This window comes from Amblyraja radiata, chromosome 5 (assembly GCF_010909765.2).
Source record: "Amblyraja radiata isolate CabotCenter1 chromosome 5, sAmbRad1.1.pri, whole genome shotgun sequence".
Taxonomy (NCBI): Eukaryota; Metazoa; Chordata; class Chondrichthyes; order Rajiformes; family Rajidae; genus Amblyraja; species Amblyraja radiata.
Window position 1 is genome coordinate 29,026,359 of NC_045960.1, and position 21,199 is coordinate 29,047,557.

The 21,199-nt window shown below is 45.9% G+C and overlaps 1 protein-coding gene across 1 annotated transcript in view; it reads right to left on the reverse strand.

The window, feature by feature from the left end:
• Positions 1-21,199, reverse strand: part of LOC116973134 (gamma-aminobutyric acid receptor subunit rho-1-like) — a 38,103-nt gene that overhangs the window by 7,988 nt on the left and 8,916 nt on the right. The window contains exons 2-7 of the mRNA XM_033020856.1: positions 17,346-17,413; positions 16,145-16,368; positions 9,379-9,461; positions 8,943-9,083; positions 6,952-7,104; positions 1,126-1,322 (exon numbers count right to left, since the gene is read on the reverse strand). Of these exons, the coding sequence (XP_032876747.1) occupies positions 1,126-1,322; positions 6,952-7,104; positions 8,943-9,083; positions 9,379-9,461; positions 16,145-16,368; positions 17,346-17,413 (866 nt within the window). The remainder of the gene's footprint in view (positions 1-1,125; positions 1,323-6,951; positions 7,105-8,942; positions 9,084-9,378; positions 9,462-16,144; positions 16,369-17,345; positions 17,414-21,199) is intronic.

The following is a 21,199-nucleotide window of genomic DNA, read 5'->3' on the forward strand; positions in this document are numbered from 1 at the left end:
GGACCTGCATGTTCCTGTTAAAGGGCAAGGCAGGTGGGCGTAAGGAAGCCTGGATGACAATTGAACCATCCTACCACAACCAGAGAGCAGTCCTGAATTCCTATCTACCTCATTGGTGACCCTCAGACTATCTTTGATCAGGCTTTACTGGCTTTACCTTGCACTAAGCGTTATTCCTTTATCATGTATCTATGCACTATGTCTTTTTGCTGACTGGTTAGTACGCAACAAAACCTTTTTCCTTTACCTCACTACACGATACAATAAACAAAATCGAAAACTAAAATCGAGAAAAACATTTTTCACACAGAGAGTGGTGAGTCTCTGGAATTCTCTGCCACAGAAGGTAGTTGAGGCCAGTTCATTGGCTATATTTAAGAGGGAGTTAGATGTGTCCCTTGTGGCTAAAGGGATCAGGGGGTATGGAGAGAAGGCAGGTACAAGATACTGAGTTGGATGATCAGCCATGATCATATTGAATGGCGGTGCAGGCTCGAAGGGCCGAATGGCCTACTCCTGCACCTATTTTCTATGTTTCTATGAAAGTTTGGTGATCAGATGACCAGAGAAATTGAGGCTCCAGTCAAGAATAGTGGGCAGCACGGTGGCGTAGCAGTAAGGCTACTGCCTTACAGCGTCAGAGACCGAGGTTCGATCCTGACTACAGGTGCTTGTCGGTAAGCAGTTTGTACCTTCTCCCCGTGACCGGCGTGGGTTTTATCCGAGATCTTCGGTTTCCTCCCACACTCCAAAGATGCACGGGTTTGTAGGTAATTGGCTTGGTAGGAATGTAAAATTGTCCCTAGTGTGTGTAGGATAATGTTAAAGTGCGGGGATCGCTGGCCAGTGGGGAATCAGTGGGTTGAAGGGCCTGTTTCCATGCTGTATCTCTAAACTAAACTAAACTCAGGAGGCATGGGGCTGGTATAGGCAGTCTATCCCTGGATCAAGTCTATCCCTGGAGGAGTTTCAGGAACAAAGGAACACACTAAAAAAGGAAATCGGGAGGGCAAAAAGGGGACAGGACATAGCTCTGGCATATAGCATTAAATTTAATTAAATTTAATGGCTCTGGCAGACAGTATTAAATAGAATTAGCGCAGCCAATAGTATTCATATTCTCACCTTTGCCCGAAGTTTTCGTTCTTTCCTCTCTTGCACTGTAGTCAGGTAATTCACAGCTGCGTACTCCAGCACTGAGAGAAAGACGAACACAAAACTAACCCACAGGTAGATGTCCACGGCTTTAATGTACGACACCCTCGGCATGGAAGCATTTACGCCCGTGATAATGGTCGACATGGTCAGAACTGTCGTTATACCTGGAATAACAGGGAGAGGATATCTATATTACCAAAAGTCTGATCTTGACCGCTTTTGGCCCACTGTGCTGCGATTTCCAAACGGCGCCACCTACTGCCGTCATTTTTGGCCACCTCGCTCAGAGCCCCCCTCCGCCTTCCGGGACCGGAGTTTTTTCCCATCGATGAAACATCAGAGAGATATTAATGTTTATTTTTAAATTGCCATTCTCTCTGCTGCCCCCGCTGGCGGCAGGGGGGAGGGACTATAAAACCCGGAAGTGTAGTGCCTCACTCAGTCTCTACCAGACCCAGGAAGCGAGAGGATCACGGCTCTCTGAGCTGCGAATAACATTGAACGCACGTCTACTCCACGGTGAGTCCCCTCGATGCGGCTGTAAAGTGGCTGCTGCCCAATTGTTTGCCTCGCCTTTTGAAAAAGTTTGTGTTCACGAAATGAATTTTGGTTGTCGGGTGGCTGCAGCCAAATTGTTTCCCTTGGCTTGGCTTTTAAAATCGTTGCAACAGTTGGCTGCCAGACCAATAATCCATTCGGCCCACAATGTCTATACTAGCCCTCTGGAAAACAGTACCTTCGGCCCCCAACACCCATACTAGCGCAACAGAACCCCCCCCCCCCCCCCCCCCCTACTGGCGATCAATATTGCAATTGATGGAGAGGTGGAATATTGCTTTGGTGACCAGCCCTCCCGTGTGATGCTGGGACCCAACGGGTCCCACTTAGTCTAGTGTTTTATATATGTTACCATTGGTCCAGTGAGGAGGTCATAAGGTCATAAGTGATAGGAGTAGAATTAGGCCATTTGGCCCATCAAGTCTACTCCGCCATTCAATCATGGCTGATATATCGTTCCCTCCTAACCCCGTTCTCCTGCCTTCTCCCCATAACCTCTGACATCCGCACTAATCAAAAATCTATCTATCTCTGCCTTAAAAATATCCACTGACTTGGCCCCCACAACCTTCTGTTCAAAGAATTCCAGAGATACATCACCCTCTAACTAAATAAATTTCTCCTCATCTCCTTCTTAAAAGAACATCCTTTAATTCTGAGGCTATGACTTCTAGTCCTAGACTCTCCCACTAGTGGAAACATCCTCTCCACATCCACTCTATCCAAGCCTTTCACTATTCTGTATGTTTCAATGAGGCCCACCCCCCCTCATTCTTCTAAACTCCAGCGAGTACAGGCCCAGTGCCGACAAATACCGTATGTTAACCTACTCATTCCTGGGATCATTCTTGTAAACTTCCTCTGGATCCTCTCCAGAGCCAGCAAATCCTTCCTCAGTCTGAAGAGGGGTCTCGACCCAAAATGTCACCCATTTCTTCTCCAGAAATGCTGCCTATCTCGCTGAGTTACTCTAGCATTTTGTGTCTTCCTTCCTCAGATACGGTGCCCAAAATTGCTCACAATATTCCAAATGCGGCCTTAGCAGCGCCTTATAGAGCCTCAGCATTACATCACAGCAGTATGATAATACGTAGGTATAACGAATGATGAATGGATGATACTTTATTGTCACAAGTACCTAGCGTACCCAGGTACAGGGAAATGCTTTGTTTTGCATACAACCGAGGCAGTGTTGCCACATGGTGGACCCGACATAAGCCTATTGCACTTATTGTGTAGATGGACTGTATTATTGTCTAATGTAATTCAAAGTAGATTAAATGCAAGACAAAGCATTGCACTGCACCTAGGTACATGGGACAATAAGGTATCATTGAATCATTAAATGACATCTACTGTTCCCCACGGCTATTTACCTCAAGAGAAAATGAATAACAACAAGAACACTGTCAAGACTGAAAAGGATGGAAAATAAAAGATTTCATGAAAAATCATTTGGAAAACAAGGATATTGTCTCTATAATCTAGAAACAGCGCAGTGCAGTAAACTTTGAGTACAATCTTCATGGCACCGACCCACAGGCTAATGTCAAACACTTTGGGCAAGGAAAGACTACCATATCCATTGTTGCTCCTCTTACCCCTGCTTTCTCTTTTATTTGGTGTCTAAGAGTTCTTCAAGATGGAAGGATACCTCTTTCACAAGTTCACATGTTATAGAACTAGAATTAGGCAATTCGGCCCATCGAGTCTACTCCGCCATTCAATCATGGCTGATCTCTTCCTCCAAATCCCATTTTCCTGCCTTCATAACCCTTGACACCCGTTCTAATCAAGAATTTGTTTATCTCTGCCTTAAAAATATCCACTGACTTGGCCTCCACCACCCTCTGTGGCAATGAGTTCCGCAGATTAACTACCCTGTGATTAAAGAGGTTCCTCCTCACCTCCTTTCTAAAAGAGCGTCCTTTAATTCTAAGGCTATGACCTCTGGTCCTGGACTCTCCCACTAGTGGAAACATCCTTTCCACATCCACTCTATCTATGCCTTTCATTATTCTGTAAGTTTCAATGAGGTCCCCCCTCAACCTTCTAAACCCCAACGAGTACAGGCCCAGTGCTGTCAAACGCTCATCATATGCTAATCCACTCATTCCTGGGATCATTCTTGTAAACCTCCTCTGGACACTCTCCAGAGCCAGCATGTCATCCCTTAGATATGGGGCCCAAATTTGCTCACAGTACTCCAAATCAGATGTTGCCAACAGTCATATCTTCTTTGCTTGAACTCAGTTTTCATTGTCAATCCCAAATTACCTCAGAAAATATTGTGCTAATACACATTTAAATCTTCGTTTGAATTCCGCTGGTTCCTCAACCTACTAGCGATAAAGAATAGACACAAAATGCTGGAGTAACTCAGCGGATCAGGCAGCATCTCCGGAGAAAAGGAATAGGTGATGTTTTGTGTCGAGACCGTTCTTCAGACTGAGTTAGGGGAGAGGGGAACTAGAGGTATGAGAAGGTTCAGAACACATCACAGCTGGTAGCAATGATTCAATAATTGACTCAGTCCACCTTTCCTGAGTCATTGATGCCAGTTATGATTCGTTCCTTTTCTCCAGAACATGCTGCCTGACCCGCTGAGTTGCTCCAGCATGTTGTGTCTATCTGCGGTGTAAACCAGCATCTGCAGTTCCTTCATCCACATAGGGATCGAGAATCTTGGGAACAAGCACATCTCTCTTCTGCACACAACAATCAGCACTCTACATCCAATGTTTATTAGCCATGGTCTCAATACCGTTGATTTTGGCGTTGGACCTGTGCATTGGTCTTCCCATTTGATTCTGAGAATTTACTGAAGAGAATGCTAATGGTACTATTCCTAAATCTTTTGAAGTTTTTGAAAGGTTTCTTTGTTTGATAACTATTAAGGATTAGAATAGAAAATAGGTGCAGGAGGAGGCCATTCGGCCGTTCGAGCCAGCACCGCCATTCATTGTGATCATGGCTGATCGTCCCCAATCAATAACCCGTGCCTGCCTTCTCCCCATATCCCTTGATTCCACTAGCCCCTAGACCTCTCTCTTAAATCTATCCAGTGATTTGGCCTCCACTGCCCTCTGTGGCAAGGAATTCCACAAATTCACAACTCTCTGGGTGAAAAAGTGAAAATGCCGCTGTCATTGAAACCCCAAAAACACAAAGTACAGTCTTACGAGATGACCCTTTCTTAAATCCAGTCTGTGCATAGGTAGGTACAGTAATTGTTAAGTTAAATGCCATTTTGCCATTATCATTACATTTTGCATTTTATCTGAATCTTTACCTACTTTTCATTTAATATCGTTGATATTTCTTTACTGTTTACCCCTCAGGTGATTCACAAAGTTCCCAACATTCCCAACAGCCCAAAGAAGGGTACTGATCCGAAACATCCCTATCCATGTTTTCCAGAGATGCTGCCTGACCCGCTGAGTTACTCCAGTAATATGTATCTTTTGTTTTGTAAACTAGCAGCTGCAGTTCCTGTTTCTACTCCCGACATGCCTTGACTGATTAAATATAAGTACACAGATGGAGATGAGAGGTAGGAAAAGATTTGTTCAGAAAAACTCAGAAGTCTTTTTGAATGATGAGCATCTTGTAAATTCCATTCATGATTTTGTGGTCCCCTCATTGAGCCCAAGACAAAACATAACCAAGCTGTGGATGAGGAGGGGAATGATTTGATTCATGAACAATGTTTGCATTATAATGGGTCATGGGGCAACTTTCAGTCTTGGCATTATATGATGTAACTAATATCCTTCCTACACTCACAGCAAGAATGGCACCAGTTTAGAAGGATGGGGGTGGGGGTGGGGGTGGGGGTGGGGGTGGGGGTGGGGGGGACCTGATTGAAATTTACTGAATAGTGAAAAGCCTGGATAGAGTGGATGTGGAGAGAATGTTTGCCCTAGTGGGAGAGTGTAAGACCAGAGGCCATCTTCTCAGAATGAAAGGACATACCTTTAGAAAGGAGATGAAGAGGAATTTCCTCAGTCAGAGAGTAGTGAATCCAGGGAATTCATTGCCACATTAAAGATGCGGAGGCCAAGTTAATGGATATTTTTAAGGTGGAGATTGACAGATTCTTGATTAGTACGAGTGTCAGGGGTTATGGCGAGGAGGCTGGAGAATGAGGTTAAGAGGGAGAGATAGATCAGCCATGCTTGAATGGCAGAGTAGACTTGATGGGCCGAATGGCCTAACTCTGCTCCTAGAACTCATGAACTCATGAACACAAGATCACAACATTCCGGAAGTGGCGGCGCTGTGATACAGCTGCGGCTCGCCTGCAGTCTGTCTGTTTTTACTTTTTATGTCGTTTTTTTTTGTCTAGTTTAGTAATTTTTTTGGTTATTAGGTGGTGTTATGTGTGTGGGGGGAGGGTGAAACAGAGCTTTCTGTCTCTCCCTTCGGGGGAATGCGACTTTTTGGCGTATCCCCCTTCTCTTCCCCCGTCTGCGCTGAGGCCTAATGGCGGAGCTGGCGGCCTCCAACCTGCGACCGACCTCGAGGGTCCGGAGGTAGAGCCAGCCAGGACTCACCAACGCGAGGCTGGCCGTCTTCGAGCTGTGGCGACGTCCGGGCAGCGGCACGACTCGGCGCTCCGGTGAGGGCGAACGGTGCGGAGCTGAGACACTCCTGTGCGGCCGGCACGGCTACTGGCTGGAAGGCGCTGCCGTGTGAGCAGCCCGGTGCGGGGCTGAGACGCTGCCTTGTGGGCGGCCCGGTGCGGAGCGGAGACGGTGCTACGGCGGCTGAGGCGGCGTTCTGGCGGCGGCGACCTGGATCCGGGGCTCGGCCGCGGGCCAATGGAGGACAATGTCGGGAGCTCGCAGGTCACAGGCTGGTGCCTGTTTTCCGGAGCACCCGTTGCAACAGCTGCGGGCAGCTTCGACCACCCCCCGGGCCGCGGATCTTGAACCGTGGGACTGATGCCATCGCCCGGTGGGGTATCGCCTCGGCGCAGAGGGAGAAGAGGAGGGAAGAGACAGTAACTCTAAGACTTTTGCCTCCATCACAGTGAGGAGGTGTTTGGTGAACTCACTGTGGTGGATGTTAATTTGTGTTTATTGTGTTTTGTTAATATTACATGTATGGCTGCAGGCAACAGCATTTCGTTCAGACCGAAAGGTCTGAATGACAAATAAAGGATTCAATTCAATCTTGGCTAGCCTGGGCTGGATGTAACTGGTGTAAAAGCTATGGTTTTACTCTCCTCACCTAAAGGAACTCTGGCTGGTACAGCCCGCCGGTCGATCCAGAACGACACCCAGGATAACATGACCATCAGAGTCGCTGGGAAGTAGGTTTGCAGCAGAAAGAAGAATATGTGACGATGCAGCGTGAAATTGATATACAGGCGATTGTACCAACCTGTGGAATGACGTGGGAGATAACTGGTTATTGTTACATCCAAAGAATGCAGAAATATAGTGAAGGAAAAATGTAACAAAGATGAACGAGAGCAAATTGGCTGGTTTAAATAACATTGACAAATAAAGTATTTTCTAAAAACCATCACCTTTTTAAAGTACAGTTTTGGTGCCCCTTGTCATTGGAAGGATACTGCAGCTCCAGAGAATGTAAGGACATGGGGAAAGTACATGAGCCCTGACGTTGTGATGGGCCATGCATACACCAGGAGTACAGAGATGTTAAATGCAGAAGGATTTCACAACTTCATTGACTTCCCACTTGACTCTCCGTGGCCGTCATCACCTGTCCCAACAGTGGAAGACATTGGTTCTCACATTGGCCTTATTAGTCACGTCAGAACCCTCTAAAATGGAGTGGAAGTAAGGCCTGGATGTAGCTTCCAAGATGGCGCCCGGCCCAGGCAACTATTTGCGTGCTAGCCACTGCGTGCTAGCAGATGTACAATCACGTATTACAATCACATATTACAAGTGCTGGAGTAACTTAGCGGGTCAAGCAGCATCTCTGGAGAACACTGATAGGTGACATTTAGGGTCGGGACCCTTCTTCAGACTGACGATATCCATGCTCTCCAGAGATACTGCCTGTCCCACTGAGTTACTTACTCCAGCACTTTGTGTCTTTTGGAGTGGAAGTAAATAATTTTCAATTGTGAGAGACTGCCTAAGAAGGTTTCATAAACGAATGGTCAAGAGTGAGTCTCGTTTTGCTGGCCAATTTGTAACTGCTTCCCAGACAGTCTGTGTGAGGTAAAGATATGTCCCAAGGAGAGAAAGAAGTCAGCACTGCTCCATTCATACCCAAACTGTACCCCACAGTTCCTCCCCTTGCACTCCATTCTAGACTTTAGAGACATGGGAAATGTGCTGTCTAGAGACACTAACAAGCTACCTAAAATAAAAGTTTAGAGTGATGGCTTGAAAAAGCATTGCTTCCAGCATGAAGGGTGGCCCCATAACAGGTGGCGCAGTGCAGCAACAGTAGAGTTGCTGCCTTACAGAGCCAGAGACCCAGGATTGACCCAGATTACAGGTGCTGACTATGCAGAGTTTGTACGTTCTCCCTGTGACCGCCTGGGTTTTCTCCGGCTACTCCGGTTTCCTCCCATATTCAAAAGGTTTGTAGGTCAATTGGCTTCTGTAAAAAATTGTAAACAGTCCCTTGTGCATTGTATAGAACTAGTGTATGGGTTGATCGCTGGTCGGCGTGGACGCGGTGGGCTGAAGGGCCTGTTTCCATGCCGTATCTCTAAAGTCTAAAGAGTTGACACATTAGTGCAAAATGTTGGAACCTGGCAGAAGAACATGGACAAATATTTAATGTCTGCCAATGAAAGTGCTGACGTTTTGAATGAGACTTACTTTTCTCTCATTCAGTATTATCATTTGTCTTATCATTGCAGCTTGGATTTCCTTCTATGTGCACCCTCTGCCCTCTAACATGTTTCCACTCACCTCGTCCCCGCCATGTCTGTTCAGGTGAGGCAGAAGGCACCAAAACTACTGAATCAGATAATACCAAATAATAAAGAATTCCAAATAATTTGTGATTAGTACGGTGTCAGGGGTTATGAGGCGAAGGCAGTAGAATGGGGTTGAGTGGGAAAGATAGATCAGTCATGATTGAATGTCGAAGTAGACTCGATGGGTCAAATGGCCTAATTCTGCTCCTGGAACTTATGAACTTATGAATAATTACTATGATAACACCAACAAATTGAAATACAAAAAGTAAAAGGAAAACATTCTCACTTTAAAAAAACATAAATGTATAACCTGTGCTACTGTAAAAAGCCAGTTTTGTTGACGTGCGAAATTCCTTTATCATGAATTGAGACAAGGAAATCTTTTCATCTATGGTTAAAGAGTTGTTGCCACTCTTCCAGTACAGCATGAGGTCATCATCAGTGTAAGCATCTGGAGACAGCAAGGATTAAACACAACATGCTTTAGTAATGTGAACAATTAATACGGAACCGAATTCAGTAATCTTTCTCATAATTTCACCTCTGAAAGAAACACATATTGCAATAATCTTACATGGTGTTCAAAACATTGAGCACTATTTGATTTTACAATTAGAAGAGAATATCAAGTTACATTGGGTACTTCCAAGAATGTTATGTGGATGTGCTTAGGGAGTAGAGTATGAGTGCCTCAGGGGACCAGATTTGGAAGCAACACGTTGCCTTATAGATTTAACGTGACTCACAGCTCTCGATTTCCAGCGAACAGTTTTGGGTGTCGAGGGGAAAGCGGCTGAAGTCCATGTAACACATCGATGTTACTGTAGCCCTGCAAACAACATAATCAGAAACTGTGACGACTGCTTTGAGCTAAAGCACAAGTGGAAAAACAGTGAACAAGCAGATATTTTACTGACCATTTAATTAGGAACTACACATTTCTGACACTATATTATGAATATCCTTAGAAGCTTTCAGCATTTGGAACCCAACGATATGACTGTTTAGAAGTAATCCGCATAATTAAGTCAAATATAAGTTTGCAAAACTCTTCAGGAAAGCACCAGCTAACTTAGAAACGGATCTCTCACAAAACAGGCTGTTAATAGTAAGATTAAACGAGAACTTACCAGTTTGAAGTTTGATCTTTATTTTATGAGGAGTAACGTTGAGGGAATACGTGAAGAACCCCACTAGGACGCATGCGTGTCATTCTTCAAAGCAGCGGTGTGGAATCACAGATAGCTATAATAACTAAACATAGTAAGATTAGAGAGAGATACCAGTTGAGTATATGATCAAGGGTGGGAGCGGAGGGCACGTATTCCCTCAACGTTACTCCTCATAAAATAAAGATCAAACTTCAAACTGGTAAGTTCTCGTTTAATCTTACTATTTTACTTCGGAGTCACGTGAGTGACTACGTGAAGATTTCAAAGCTCTGTGATTTCATGCCGTGGACGAGTCCATGACACACATCTGCCTTGGTATAGGGGAGAAATATTTTCGACATCCATACGGTATGTGGATGCAACAAACAATTTTATTAACAAAAGAAATCATAAAACCCCGAATATTGATGGGGACAAATTATATTACAGAACTTAATATAGGTTTTGAAAAAGTTCCAGTTTCCTCCACTGGTTTATTATAAAATTTACGGAAAGTTCCTTCTGATGACCATCCTGCCGTTTTGAGGATCTGATCCAATGGAACATCCAACTTGTATGCTGCCGACGTAGCTGCAGCCCTGGTGGAGTGAGATTTAAAACAATTAGTATCTATACCTGCTTTAGTAAGTACTTGTTTTATCCATTTGGAAATGGTCTGTTTTGTTATTCGTTTATGAGGCTGTCTGTGGCTAATGAGCAGTGCCTGTTCTGTGCCTCTGATGGTTTTGGTTTGTTTAATGTACTCTTTGAGATGTGTTACCACACACAGTCGCTCATCTGCAGGGTAGTTATTGAAAATCACTTTTAGGCCTGCCGATCCCTGCCTGTTCTGTTTTACCAGTTCCTGGATGTAAAAATGTAAATTTTCCTGCGAACTGGTCATGGTATCCAGCCTCAATTTGTGTAGGGACTGCGCCCTTTGTGCTGTGACCAATGCCATCAGCATGACCATTTTTAAGGTCAAAGTCTGTAATGACAGGCTAGTGGCTGGAGTCCAGTTCCTTAGTAGATTCAGAACGATGCCAACATCCCATATATGGGAATATCTGGCCTTAGGAGGGTTAGCATTGAATATGCCCCTCATGAGCTTGGCTACCAAAGGGTGTGACCCCACAGGCTGTCGTTCCGTTTCTCTCCAGAGGTAGGTAGACAGGGCACTTCTGGCACAGTTGATGGCGCTGTACGTAAGTCGCTCGTCATGGTGTAAATTTACCAGAAATTCCAATACCGGTTGAATGTTTGTAGGTCTGTGGATAATGTTGTTCTGGTTGCAATACCTGTGCCATTTTCTGATATATACTAGGTATTGATTTTTTGTTGACTCTCGCTGGGCTCCAGCGATCATGTTCATAGCTCTCGTTGTTAAGCCCAGGTGTAATAAAGAAGCTTTCAGACTCTACAAACCAAAACCTTAATGTGACGGTGACAAGGATGACTTGTCCTAGTTGCTGGATTTACCAGTAAATCCGGTCTGTGTTGAATGGTGATGTGAGGTTCTAATATCATCTCCTGCACCAATGAGAACCATGGTTGGGTAGGCCAATCGGGTACTATTAAGATACCAGACGCAGAGTCTTGTCTTATCTTACTTAGTACCCGACTGATGAGGCAGAAGGGAGGGAATGCATAAAAGAACAATTTCCCCCAATGCAGCGAAAAAGCATCTGTAGCTGCTGCCCCAGGGTCTGGTTCCCATGATACATATGTTGGCACTTGGTGGTTAAGCCTGGATGCGAATAGATCGACATCTGGTGTTCCGTATCGTGTTGTAATTTCAGCAAAAACTTTTTTGTCCAACATCCATTCGATGTTCTCATTGAATTTGCGTGACCTGGTGTCTGCCACTAAGTTTTGTCTACCTGGTAAGTAGGTAGCTGATATCCAAATTCCTCTGTGGATACACCATTGCCAGATCTTGTTTGCCAGATTGTCACATGATGTCGATTTGTTTCCACCCATGTGGTTGATGTATGCTACCACAGTGGTGTTATCAATTTGTAATCTTATATGCTGGTGAGATAACCCTAAGCAATATGACTTAAGGCCGTGAAAAGCTCCCAACATTTCTAAGTAATTTATGCCCAAAGTGTGTAGTAATGATGACTCCTGTTCATTCCATCTCCCACCACAGCTGGTGATGGAATCCGTGGCACCCCATCCGAGAGCACTAGCATCCGTTTGTAGTGTGATAGACGGATTGCTGATAATGATTGGATTGGAACAATGCCTAATGTTTTCTTTCCACCATTGTAGTTCTAGTATGGCTTCTTTTGGTAGTTCCATAGGTCTATCAAAATGACCTCCATTGTATTTTAGAGCTCTTATTTTTGCCCTTTGTAAATTCTGATAATATAAGGGCCCGAATTGTGCAGCTGGAAAGGCTGCTATTATCTTGCCAATCATTCTCGCCACCTGTCTAATAGATGGTTCCAATTTTGATTTAATTGGATGGATAATGAATCCTAGGCTTTCAAATAATTGTATAGTGGCTGTTATTGTTAATTCTGCTTGTTTTACCCTTTTGCCCAATATAAGTATATCATCCAAGTAAGCCATCACAATGTGTTTATGTTCACGTAGGAAAGCTAAGGCTGGTTTTAATATTTTGGTAAATAACCTAGGTGCAGAAGTAAGTCCATTTGGTAGTGCTCTGTATTGCCAGTGTTGATCCATCCAATTAAATTTCAAATAACGTCTGTGGTCACCTGTTATGGGTACTGAATAGTAAGCATCTTTTAAATCAATGCTTGCCATATAGTAACCTTTGGAGATTAATAGTTTAGCAGTAGCAAAGGTTTCCATTTTGAAATGAATATATTTTACAAAAAACATTCAAATTACTCAAATCTATGATGATGCGGCAACCACCATCTTTCTTATGTTTAATAAAAATGTTGGACACGAATTCTAAAGGTTCGTGTTGGGTTTGTTCAATTATCCCCAGTTTATGGAGTCTCTGCAGTTCAGCATGTGCTTTTGCTTTATCTTCGTCGTTAAGCCTGAACACTCTGTTCGGTACATGCTGGACTGGAGGATTACGTGGTTGTAAGAACTCTATCGTATATCCCTGGATACTGCTTAGGATATAAGTATCTGATGTCAACTTATACCATGCATCCAGAAAAAAGTGTAATCTGCCACCAACACCCATGCTATCGTTAATAAGTAAGGGACCAGACCCACCTACCTCTATGGTTACCAGTGGTCTTATTTCCTCCCTTGTCCCCGAGGACGTTGAGGCCCCGGTGTCTGGATTTGTGTTGTAGATGGGTGCATCTTCCACGAGGGCCGGCCTGGGCCATGTCCTAAAAAAGACCGCTGTTGGATTGGTCTTGCCCTCGACTGTTCTCCGGAGTAGTCCTTGCGACCCATGAGTGCATAGGGGTGGTACTTCTGGGGGTAGCGTTTGGTAGCTTTTATAATTCCCAGGGCTTTGGATTCTTCGTCCAAATCTTTTACCTGTTTTGGTAGGTCCCCTCCAAACAGGTAAGTCTTTTCGGTGGTTGTTTCTGTTCTGCATAATCCCGCAAATTTTGAGTCTAGTACCGGCTGTATACTCTTCTTTCTGATATTATTCAGTTCATATTGGGTATTGCAGAAGAGGGCGAGGGCATCTTTGTGGTGTTGACTCATATCTTCCTCATCCAGGGTTCGTGTGAATGCCGTTATCCCTGCGGTGAGGGTTTTAAGTACTTTTTGTAGTAAGACATCCCTGGTCCTGATGCTTGCTCCTACATGCTTCAAAATACATGCGTTCACGGTTGGGACATTAAGGGATTTACAATTTCCAGGTTGCAAGTGACGCCCCATGGTGTCAATTAGGGCTTGTCCCTGTAGCTGGTTCAGGGACATGTAATTAACACTTGCCGCTAACTTGGCTGGTAAATCATCCCCTGTGAGTTCTGGCTTCGCGAACTGAGCCACCATTTCAAGTAAGTTGCCACTTACCCCTTGCACTGAGTTGTCCATCAGTTCCTGTTCAGGGTCAGTCCAAATCTGCCCCGCTATGCTGTCCTGGGAGGCAATAGACGCTGAATACAGCCCTGAATAAGGTACTGCAGAGGGGCTGAATGTCTGCCCAGTAGAGCCAGACCCCCTCTGGAGTATTGCCTCCATCAGCCGCTCCATTTTCGTCCAGTGCTCTCGGGCACCTGGCTCTTGCGGCTTGTCCTGGACCAGCTGCCGCTCCAACGCGGTACAGAGCTTTCGAGCGCTGCCCGCTCGCGGTCGCTGGTCCCGCAGCTCAAACGCGTTCCAGTGATCTCGGTCACTGGTCGCTTGCTGCTCCTCCAATTCCTTCAGCCCCACAGGCCCCTGAGCGAAGGTGACGTGGGGCTGTTCGAAATCCGAGTCGTCCGAAAGAACGGCTCGGTCGGTTTTGCGTTTAGCCTTTCCACCTGCCGGTGGTGAGGCTAACTTCGGCACAGGTGCTCCTGACAATGGAGACAGCCCTGCTGTCTGCCGCCGCTGGCTGCCCGTTCCTGCACGGCTCTCCCCCGCCAGCTTTTTGCAGCTTTGGTCCGTCTTCTGTCCATCCTAAAGGTAAGAAAACGTAGATCTCTTACCTGTCTTCGCTGGTTGTATACACCAGCCGTTTAGGAGGAACGTCCTTCCTCCATCGAAATGACTCGTGCAATGCGTGTAGCTTAATGACACGCATGCGTCCTAGCGCGGTTCTTCACGTAGTCACTCACGTGACTCCGAAGTAAAATCAGAATTAAAGGGCGTTCCTTGAGGAAGGAGATGAGGAGAAATGTCTTTAGTCAGAGGGTGGTAAATCTGTGGGATTCTTTGCCACAGCAGGCTGTGGAAGCCAAGTCAGTGGATATTTTTAAGGCAGAGATACATAGATTCGTGATTAGTACAGGTGTCCGAGGTTATGGGGAGAAGGCAGGAGAATGGGGTTAGGAGGGAGAGATAGATCAGCCATGATTGAATGCTGGAGTAGACTTGATGTGTCGAATGGCCTAATTCTACTCCTATCGCTTATGACCTTATGGCTACTATGTGTAGGCAGAGAGGAGTTGGTCTTAACATCATGTTTGGCACAGACATTGTGGGCTGAAGGGCCTGTACGTGCTGTACAGTTCTATGTTTCAAAATGCACGGGAAATCAAACAACACGGATAGCATGAATTGTTGTTTGTTCTTTCTTCAGGCTCGAAGGGCCAAACGGCCTCCTACTGCACCTATCTTCTGTGTTTCTATGTTTCTATATTAGGACTTCACGTTACCGTATTAGAAACATAGAACACAGGTGCAGGAGTAGGCCATTCGGCCCTTCGAGCCTGCACCGCCATTCAATGTGATCATGGCTGATCATCCAACTCAGTATCCCGTACCTGCCTTCTCTCCATACCCCCTGATCCCTTTAGCCACAAGGGCCACATCTAACTCCCTCTTAAATATAGCCAATGAACTGGCCTCAACTACCTTCTGTGGCAGAGAGTTCCAGAGATTCACCACTCTCTGTGTGAAAAATGTTTTTCTCATCTCGGTCCTAAAGGATTTCCCCTCTATCCTTAAGCTGTGACCCCTTGTCCTGGACTTCCCCAACATCGGGAACAATCTTCCTGCATCCAGCCTGTCCAACCCCTTAAGAATTTTGTAAGTTTCTATAAGATCCCCCTTCAATCTCCTAAATTCTAGCGAGTACCATCCGAATCTATCCAGTCTTTCCTCATATGAAAGTCCTGACATCCCAGGAATCAGTCTGGTGAACCTTCCCTCTATGGCAATAATGTCCTTCCTCAGATTTGGAGACCAAAACTGTACGCAATACTCCAGTTGTGGTCTCACCAAGACCCTGTACAACTGCAGTAGAACCTCCCTGCTCCTATACTCAAATCCTTTTGCTATGAATGCTAACATATCATTCGCTTTCTTCACTGCCTGCTGCACCTGCATGCGTACTTTCAATGACTGGAGCATGGCCGTCTGAAGGGGGGGTGCACCCCCCTTATTTTCCCCTAGAGTAATAAAAAAATCGCGCCGCCACCCCCCACCGCCGTTCAGGCCCGCCCGCACCCCCCCCCCCCCCCTCGCTCAGCCCCCCCGCTCAGCCCCGCCCGCACCTCCGCCGCTCAGCCCCGCCGATCAGGCCTGCCCGCATCCCCCCTCATGCCACCCCCCTTTTTGAAAAGCTTGGTACGGGCCTGCCCAGGTCTCGTTGCATCTCCCCTTTTCCTAATCGGCCACCATTTAGATAATGCAAGGAATCCTGCTCTAAAAGTACAGGGATGTGATTTGTGTACAAACAAAAAAAAACCCCACAAACAATATGAATAATTACCTCGCCTACTAGTGCAGGTTGTTTACTATGTTCACTCTGCTCACTTACCTCAGACTGTACAGAACCTTCCCATCGGGATAGACACGCAACATAATATTGTCTGTGGTTGTATCATGTATGAAGGACCTTTTTGAATGAACAAAGAACATATCAGGAACCCATATCTTTTTGACCAGTCTTCCATCAAAGGTCATGCTGATGTTGTTGGTGCTGGGGAATGAGAGGCGCTCATCCTTCCAGTAATGCCTTAGGTACAAGGTCATTGTAAAGTCCTGGGAGAAAGCATCACACACAAAAAGAAATCCTGATCAGATTAAGCTTCTGGCGACCTCAAACATTATTTTCCTTTCTCTCGCAGCACCATGGGAATTAGGTCAACATATTGATCCATGAGCCTACTTGGCATTAAAACCTCCTTCTTTCATCTCCGCAACATCGCCAAACTCAGACCCTCTCTCACACCTCCCGCTGCTGAAAGACTCATCCATGCCTTCATCTCCTCCCGACTGGACTACTGCAACTCACTTCTCCTTGGCATCAGCTCCACCTACATCAACCGACTCCAACTGGTCCAGAACGCAGCCGCCCGACTCATCACCCACACCAAATCCTGGCATCACATCACTCCAGTCCTCAAACAACTTCACTGGCTTCCCATCTCCCACCGGATCACCTACAAAATCCTGATCCTCACCTACAAAGCCCTCCACCATCTGGCCCCCCCATATCTCACTGACCTCCTCTCCCCCTACCAACCCTGACGGTCCCTCAGATCCACATCAGCCGGTCTCCTCTCCATCCACAAGTCCAACCTCCGCAGTTTTGGGGACAGAGCCTTCTCCAGGGCAGCTCCCAGGCTCTGGAACTCCCTCCCCCAACTGATCCGCAATTCCGTGTCCCTCACCATCTTCCAGTCCCGCCTCAAGACCCATCTCTTCACCTCTGCCTATCCTTAGCCCCACGTCCCCCTCCCTTTTCATCTGTGCATTAATTGCCTCATGTTGTGTTTTGAATTGAATTCTGTCTTTACTTTGTGTACTAGTCATGTCTCTACTATTTATTTCATTCCCCTTACATGTTTTTCCTCTACCTGCCAATTTTTTGTAAGGTGTCCTTGAGACTCTTGAAAGGCGCCCATAAATAAAATGTATTATTATTATTATTACTTATGTTTTGGAATGAACCATTTCAGCGCAATAGGTGAATAGATAGTCAAAAGATGCTAAAATACTCAAATTTAAAGTATTACCATATCCACTTCAGATATACTGTCCAGGCTTTCCACCTGCACATCAACCCCAACAGGTATGGATGGACCTGTGGGTGGGGAAAAAAAGAAAATTACTGTTGATTTTCAAGCTGAACGTTACAGTTTCAGTGATTTTTTTCAAGATAAAATTAATTTTCTATCTTTCAGGTCAAAGTGGAGATTTCTTTATCGCCATACTTTAGCACCATTGTTGCTTGTGGAACTGTTGTTCTTTCTGTTTTATCTCGGGAAACCTTGTGTGAGGAGAATATTGTTGCTCACAAGTATAAAATAAATAAAAGCCTTTGTACTAAACAATTGATTTGTGCAGGGGTTGTCAGTGGTTGGGTGTCAGGGTCATTAGGGGTCAAAGGTGTCAGGGATTACTGGGCAAAGGCAAGAGAATAGGGTTGAGAGGGAGAGATAGATCAGCCGTGGTTGAATGGTGGAGTAGACTTATTCTGGCCTTATTCTGCTCCTGGAACATATGCATATATGAATGTCTGATTAAGCATGGAATAAAGAAATCTCCATTTTGATGCAGTCAAAGAGTCATATAGAGTACCATGGACGTTGTATAGATTGCTCTAAGTATTATTGAATTGTTAATTATTGTATATTTTTTGTGTTGTCACATTATGTTCATAAGTCACAGGAGCAGCATTAGGCCATTCAAGTCGACTCCACCATTCAATCATGGCTGATCTATCTTTCCCTCTCAACCCCATTCTCCTGCCTTCTCCCTGTAACCTTTGATACCCTGACCAATCAAGAACCTATCAATTTCCGCTTTAAAAATGCCCAATGACTTGGTCTCCACAGCCGTCTGTGGCAATGAATGCCACTGATTCCCCACCCTCTAGCTAAAGCATAAAGGGCCTGTCCCACGAGCATGCGACCTGCCGCGCCGAATTTTTGAACACGGTCAGTTTTTCGGAGCCCCGCGCGATGTCGGGACCAGCTCCGCACAACTTCATACGGCTCCGGCGATCGAAGTGGGACCGGCCCCGCGAGGCCGTACGGCTCAAGCGACCCACGTTAGGCCGCGTTTGCCGCATGGAGTCGCATGCTCGTAGGACATGCCCTTTAGTCTGCCCGTAAAGCTGCAGCAAGGAAAACATTTATTTTTCCGTCGTTCCCAGTGCATGTGATAAATAAACACTCTGAAGAAGGGTCCCAACCCGAAACATCGCCTATCTATTCCCCCCACAGATGCTACTACTTCACCGTTGAGTTCCTCCAGCTCTTTGTGTTTTATTCTTGACTCCAGACTCTTGACACCTGGGGGCAACAACTTATGTACAAGTCTCAACTGCAACATCTTCCACACCACCCTCTGTGCACTTTAACAACTTCAGAGACAGTGGCACACCGGTAGAGTTGCTACCTTGCAGCTCCAGAGATCTAGGTTCGACCCTGACTACAGGTGCTGTACGAAGTTTGTACGTTCTCCGTGTGACCACGTGGGTTTTCTCCAGGTGCTCCGGTTTCCTCCCGCACTCCAAAGACATACAGGTTTGTAGGATAATTGGCCTTAGTGTGTAGGATAGTGCTAGTGTATGGGCTGATCACTGGTCAGCGAGGACTCAGTGGGCCAAAGGGCCTGTTTCTACGCAATATCTCTCTAAATGTAGCAGCTAGTGGTAGAAATCAATCAGCTACTAATCTGAAGGCCATTGATGGTCGATCTAAAGAAATGAGATGTGTAATAATAATTTAGATTTAGATTTAGATTTAGATTATTCCTTTAATAATCCTTTTCAGGAAATTACAGTGCCACGACAGCTTCAAGACAAACACAACACCACGCTTTCATACATAACAAGTTAAAATACGTTAAAATACAAGTTAAAATACAATTAATTTAAAAAAAGTGCAGTTATTTATGCTCATTATAAAGTCTTATAGCAGCTGGTAAACAAGACTTCCTGTATCTCTCCGTTTTGCACATTGGTGCAATCAGCCTCTGGCTGAAGATGCTGCTCTTGATCACCTTCAGGGCATGGAGTGGGTGAGTGGGGTTTGTCATTATGGAACCTAGTTTATTTAGAGTTCTGGCCTCTGCCACCTGCTGGACCGTTCGTTGCTCAGCCCCGACCACTGAGCCGGCCTTCCTGATTAGTTTGTCCAATCTGTTTTTATCCGCTATACGGGCGCCATCTCCCCAACAGGCCACAGCAAAGAACAGAGCACTGGCCACCACTGAATGGTAGACACTGCACAGTAGGGGTTGGCAGATATTAAAAGACCTCAGCCTCCTTAAAAAATACAGTCGGCTTTGTCCCCTCCTGTGCACCGCCTCCATATGACACTTCCAGTTCAGCTCACTGTCAAGCTGCACCCCAAGGTACCTGTGATTAGCAACCACCTCCACCTCAGTGCCCTTAATGGTGATCGGCGTTGCTTGAGTCCTCCTCCTCCCCCTCCTAAAGTCCACCACTATCTCCTTTGTTTTTTTGGTGTTGAGATGGAGATTATTGTGTGCGCTCCACTCCACAAAGTTACTTATAATGTCTCTGTATTCCTCCTCATTGCCCCCTTTAATGAGGCCGACAACAGCTGTATCATCCGAAAACTTCTGCAAAAAGCAGCTGTTGGTGTTCCATTGGAGATCCGCTGTGTAGATGGTAAACAGGAACGGAGCCAGCACAGTTCCTTGTGGAGCCCCTGTGCTGCTCAAGATGGTGCCCGAGACACTGTTCTGTAGGCGCACGTACTGTGGTCTGAGGGAAAGGTAATCCAAACACCACAGTACCAGTGATGGATCCACTTTCATCTTCTCCATCTTCTCCCCTAGCAGTCGGGGCTGAATAGTGTTGAAGGCGCTTGAAAAGTCAAAAAAAGTAATCCTTACAGATGCATCAGTAGTGTCCAAATGTGTGTACACCCTCTGCAGCATGTAAATGAGGGCATCATCGACACTGATGTTAGGCTGATATGCAAACTGTAAAGGATCCATGTGATTTGACACACTAGTCCTGATGTAGGAAAGGACAAGTCTCTCAAATGTCTTCATTATGTGAGAAGTGAGCGCTACTGGTCTGTAGTCATTGTAGAGAGTGGGATGGGTCTTCTTTGGAACAGGTACCAGGCAAGATGTTTTCCACAGCCTTGGAACCCTCTGTAGACGTAAGCTCAGGTTGAACAGGTGTGTTAGAATACCACACAGCTCTGAAGAGCAAGTCTTCAGTAGCCTTGGGCTGGTGTCATCAGGCCCCACTGCCTTCCCTGGCTTCAGTCTGTCCAGCATCACCTTGACCTGAGCAGTATGAAGAGTCATGGGTGGGGCTGCCGGTGGAGTGGGAGGTGGAAAGAGGGGACTCCGTACAGGTGACATCTCAGGAGTGATGGAGAGAGGGATGGGAGGTGGAGAGGAAGCAGCAATGGTCAGCAGACCAGGTGGGGGAGGCTGGGGTGGTGTGGAGCCGTCGAATCTGTTGAAGAATCTATTCAGATCATCAGCCAGACCCTGTTCACCATCAGGCAGTGTACCACCGTTCTGTTTCATGCCCGTGATCTTTCGCATTCCAGCCCATACCTGCTTCACACCATCTTGCTGCAGCTGTCGTTCCAATTTGAACCTATTTAATAATAATGGATGGGATTTATATAGCGCCTTTCTAATACTCAAGGCGCTTTACATCGCATTATTCATTCACTCCTCAGTCACACTCGGTGGTGGTAAGCTACTTCTGTAGCCACAGCTGCCCTGGGGCAGACTGACGGAAGCGTGGCTGCCATTCTGCGCCTACGGCCCCTCCGACCACCACCAATCACTCACACACATTCACACACAGGCAAAGGTGGGTGAAGTGTCTTGCCCAAGGACACAACGACAGTATGCACTCCAAGCG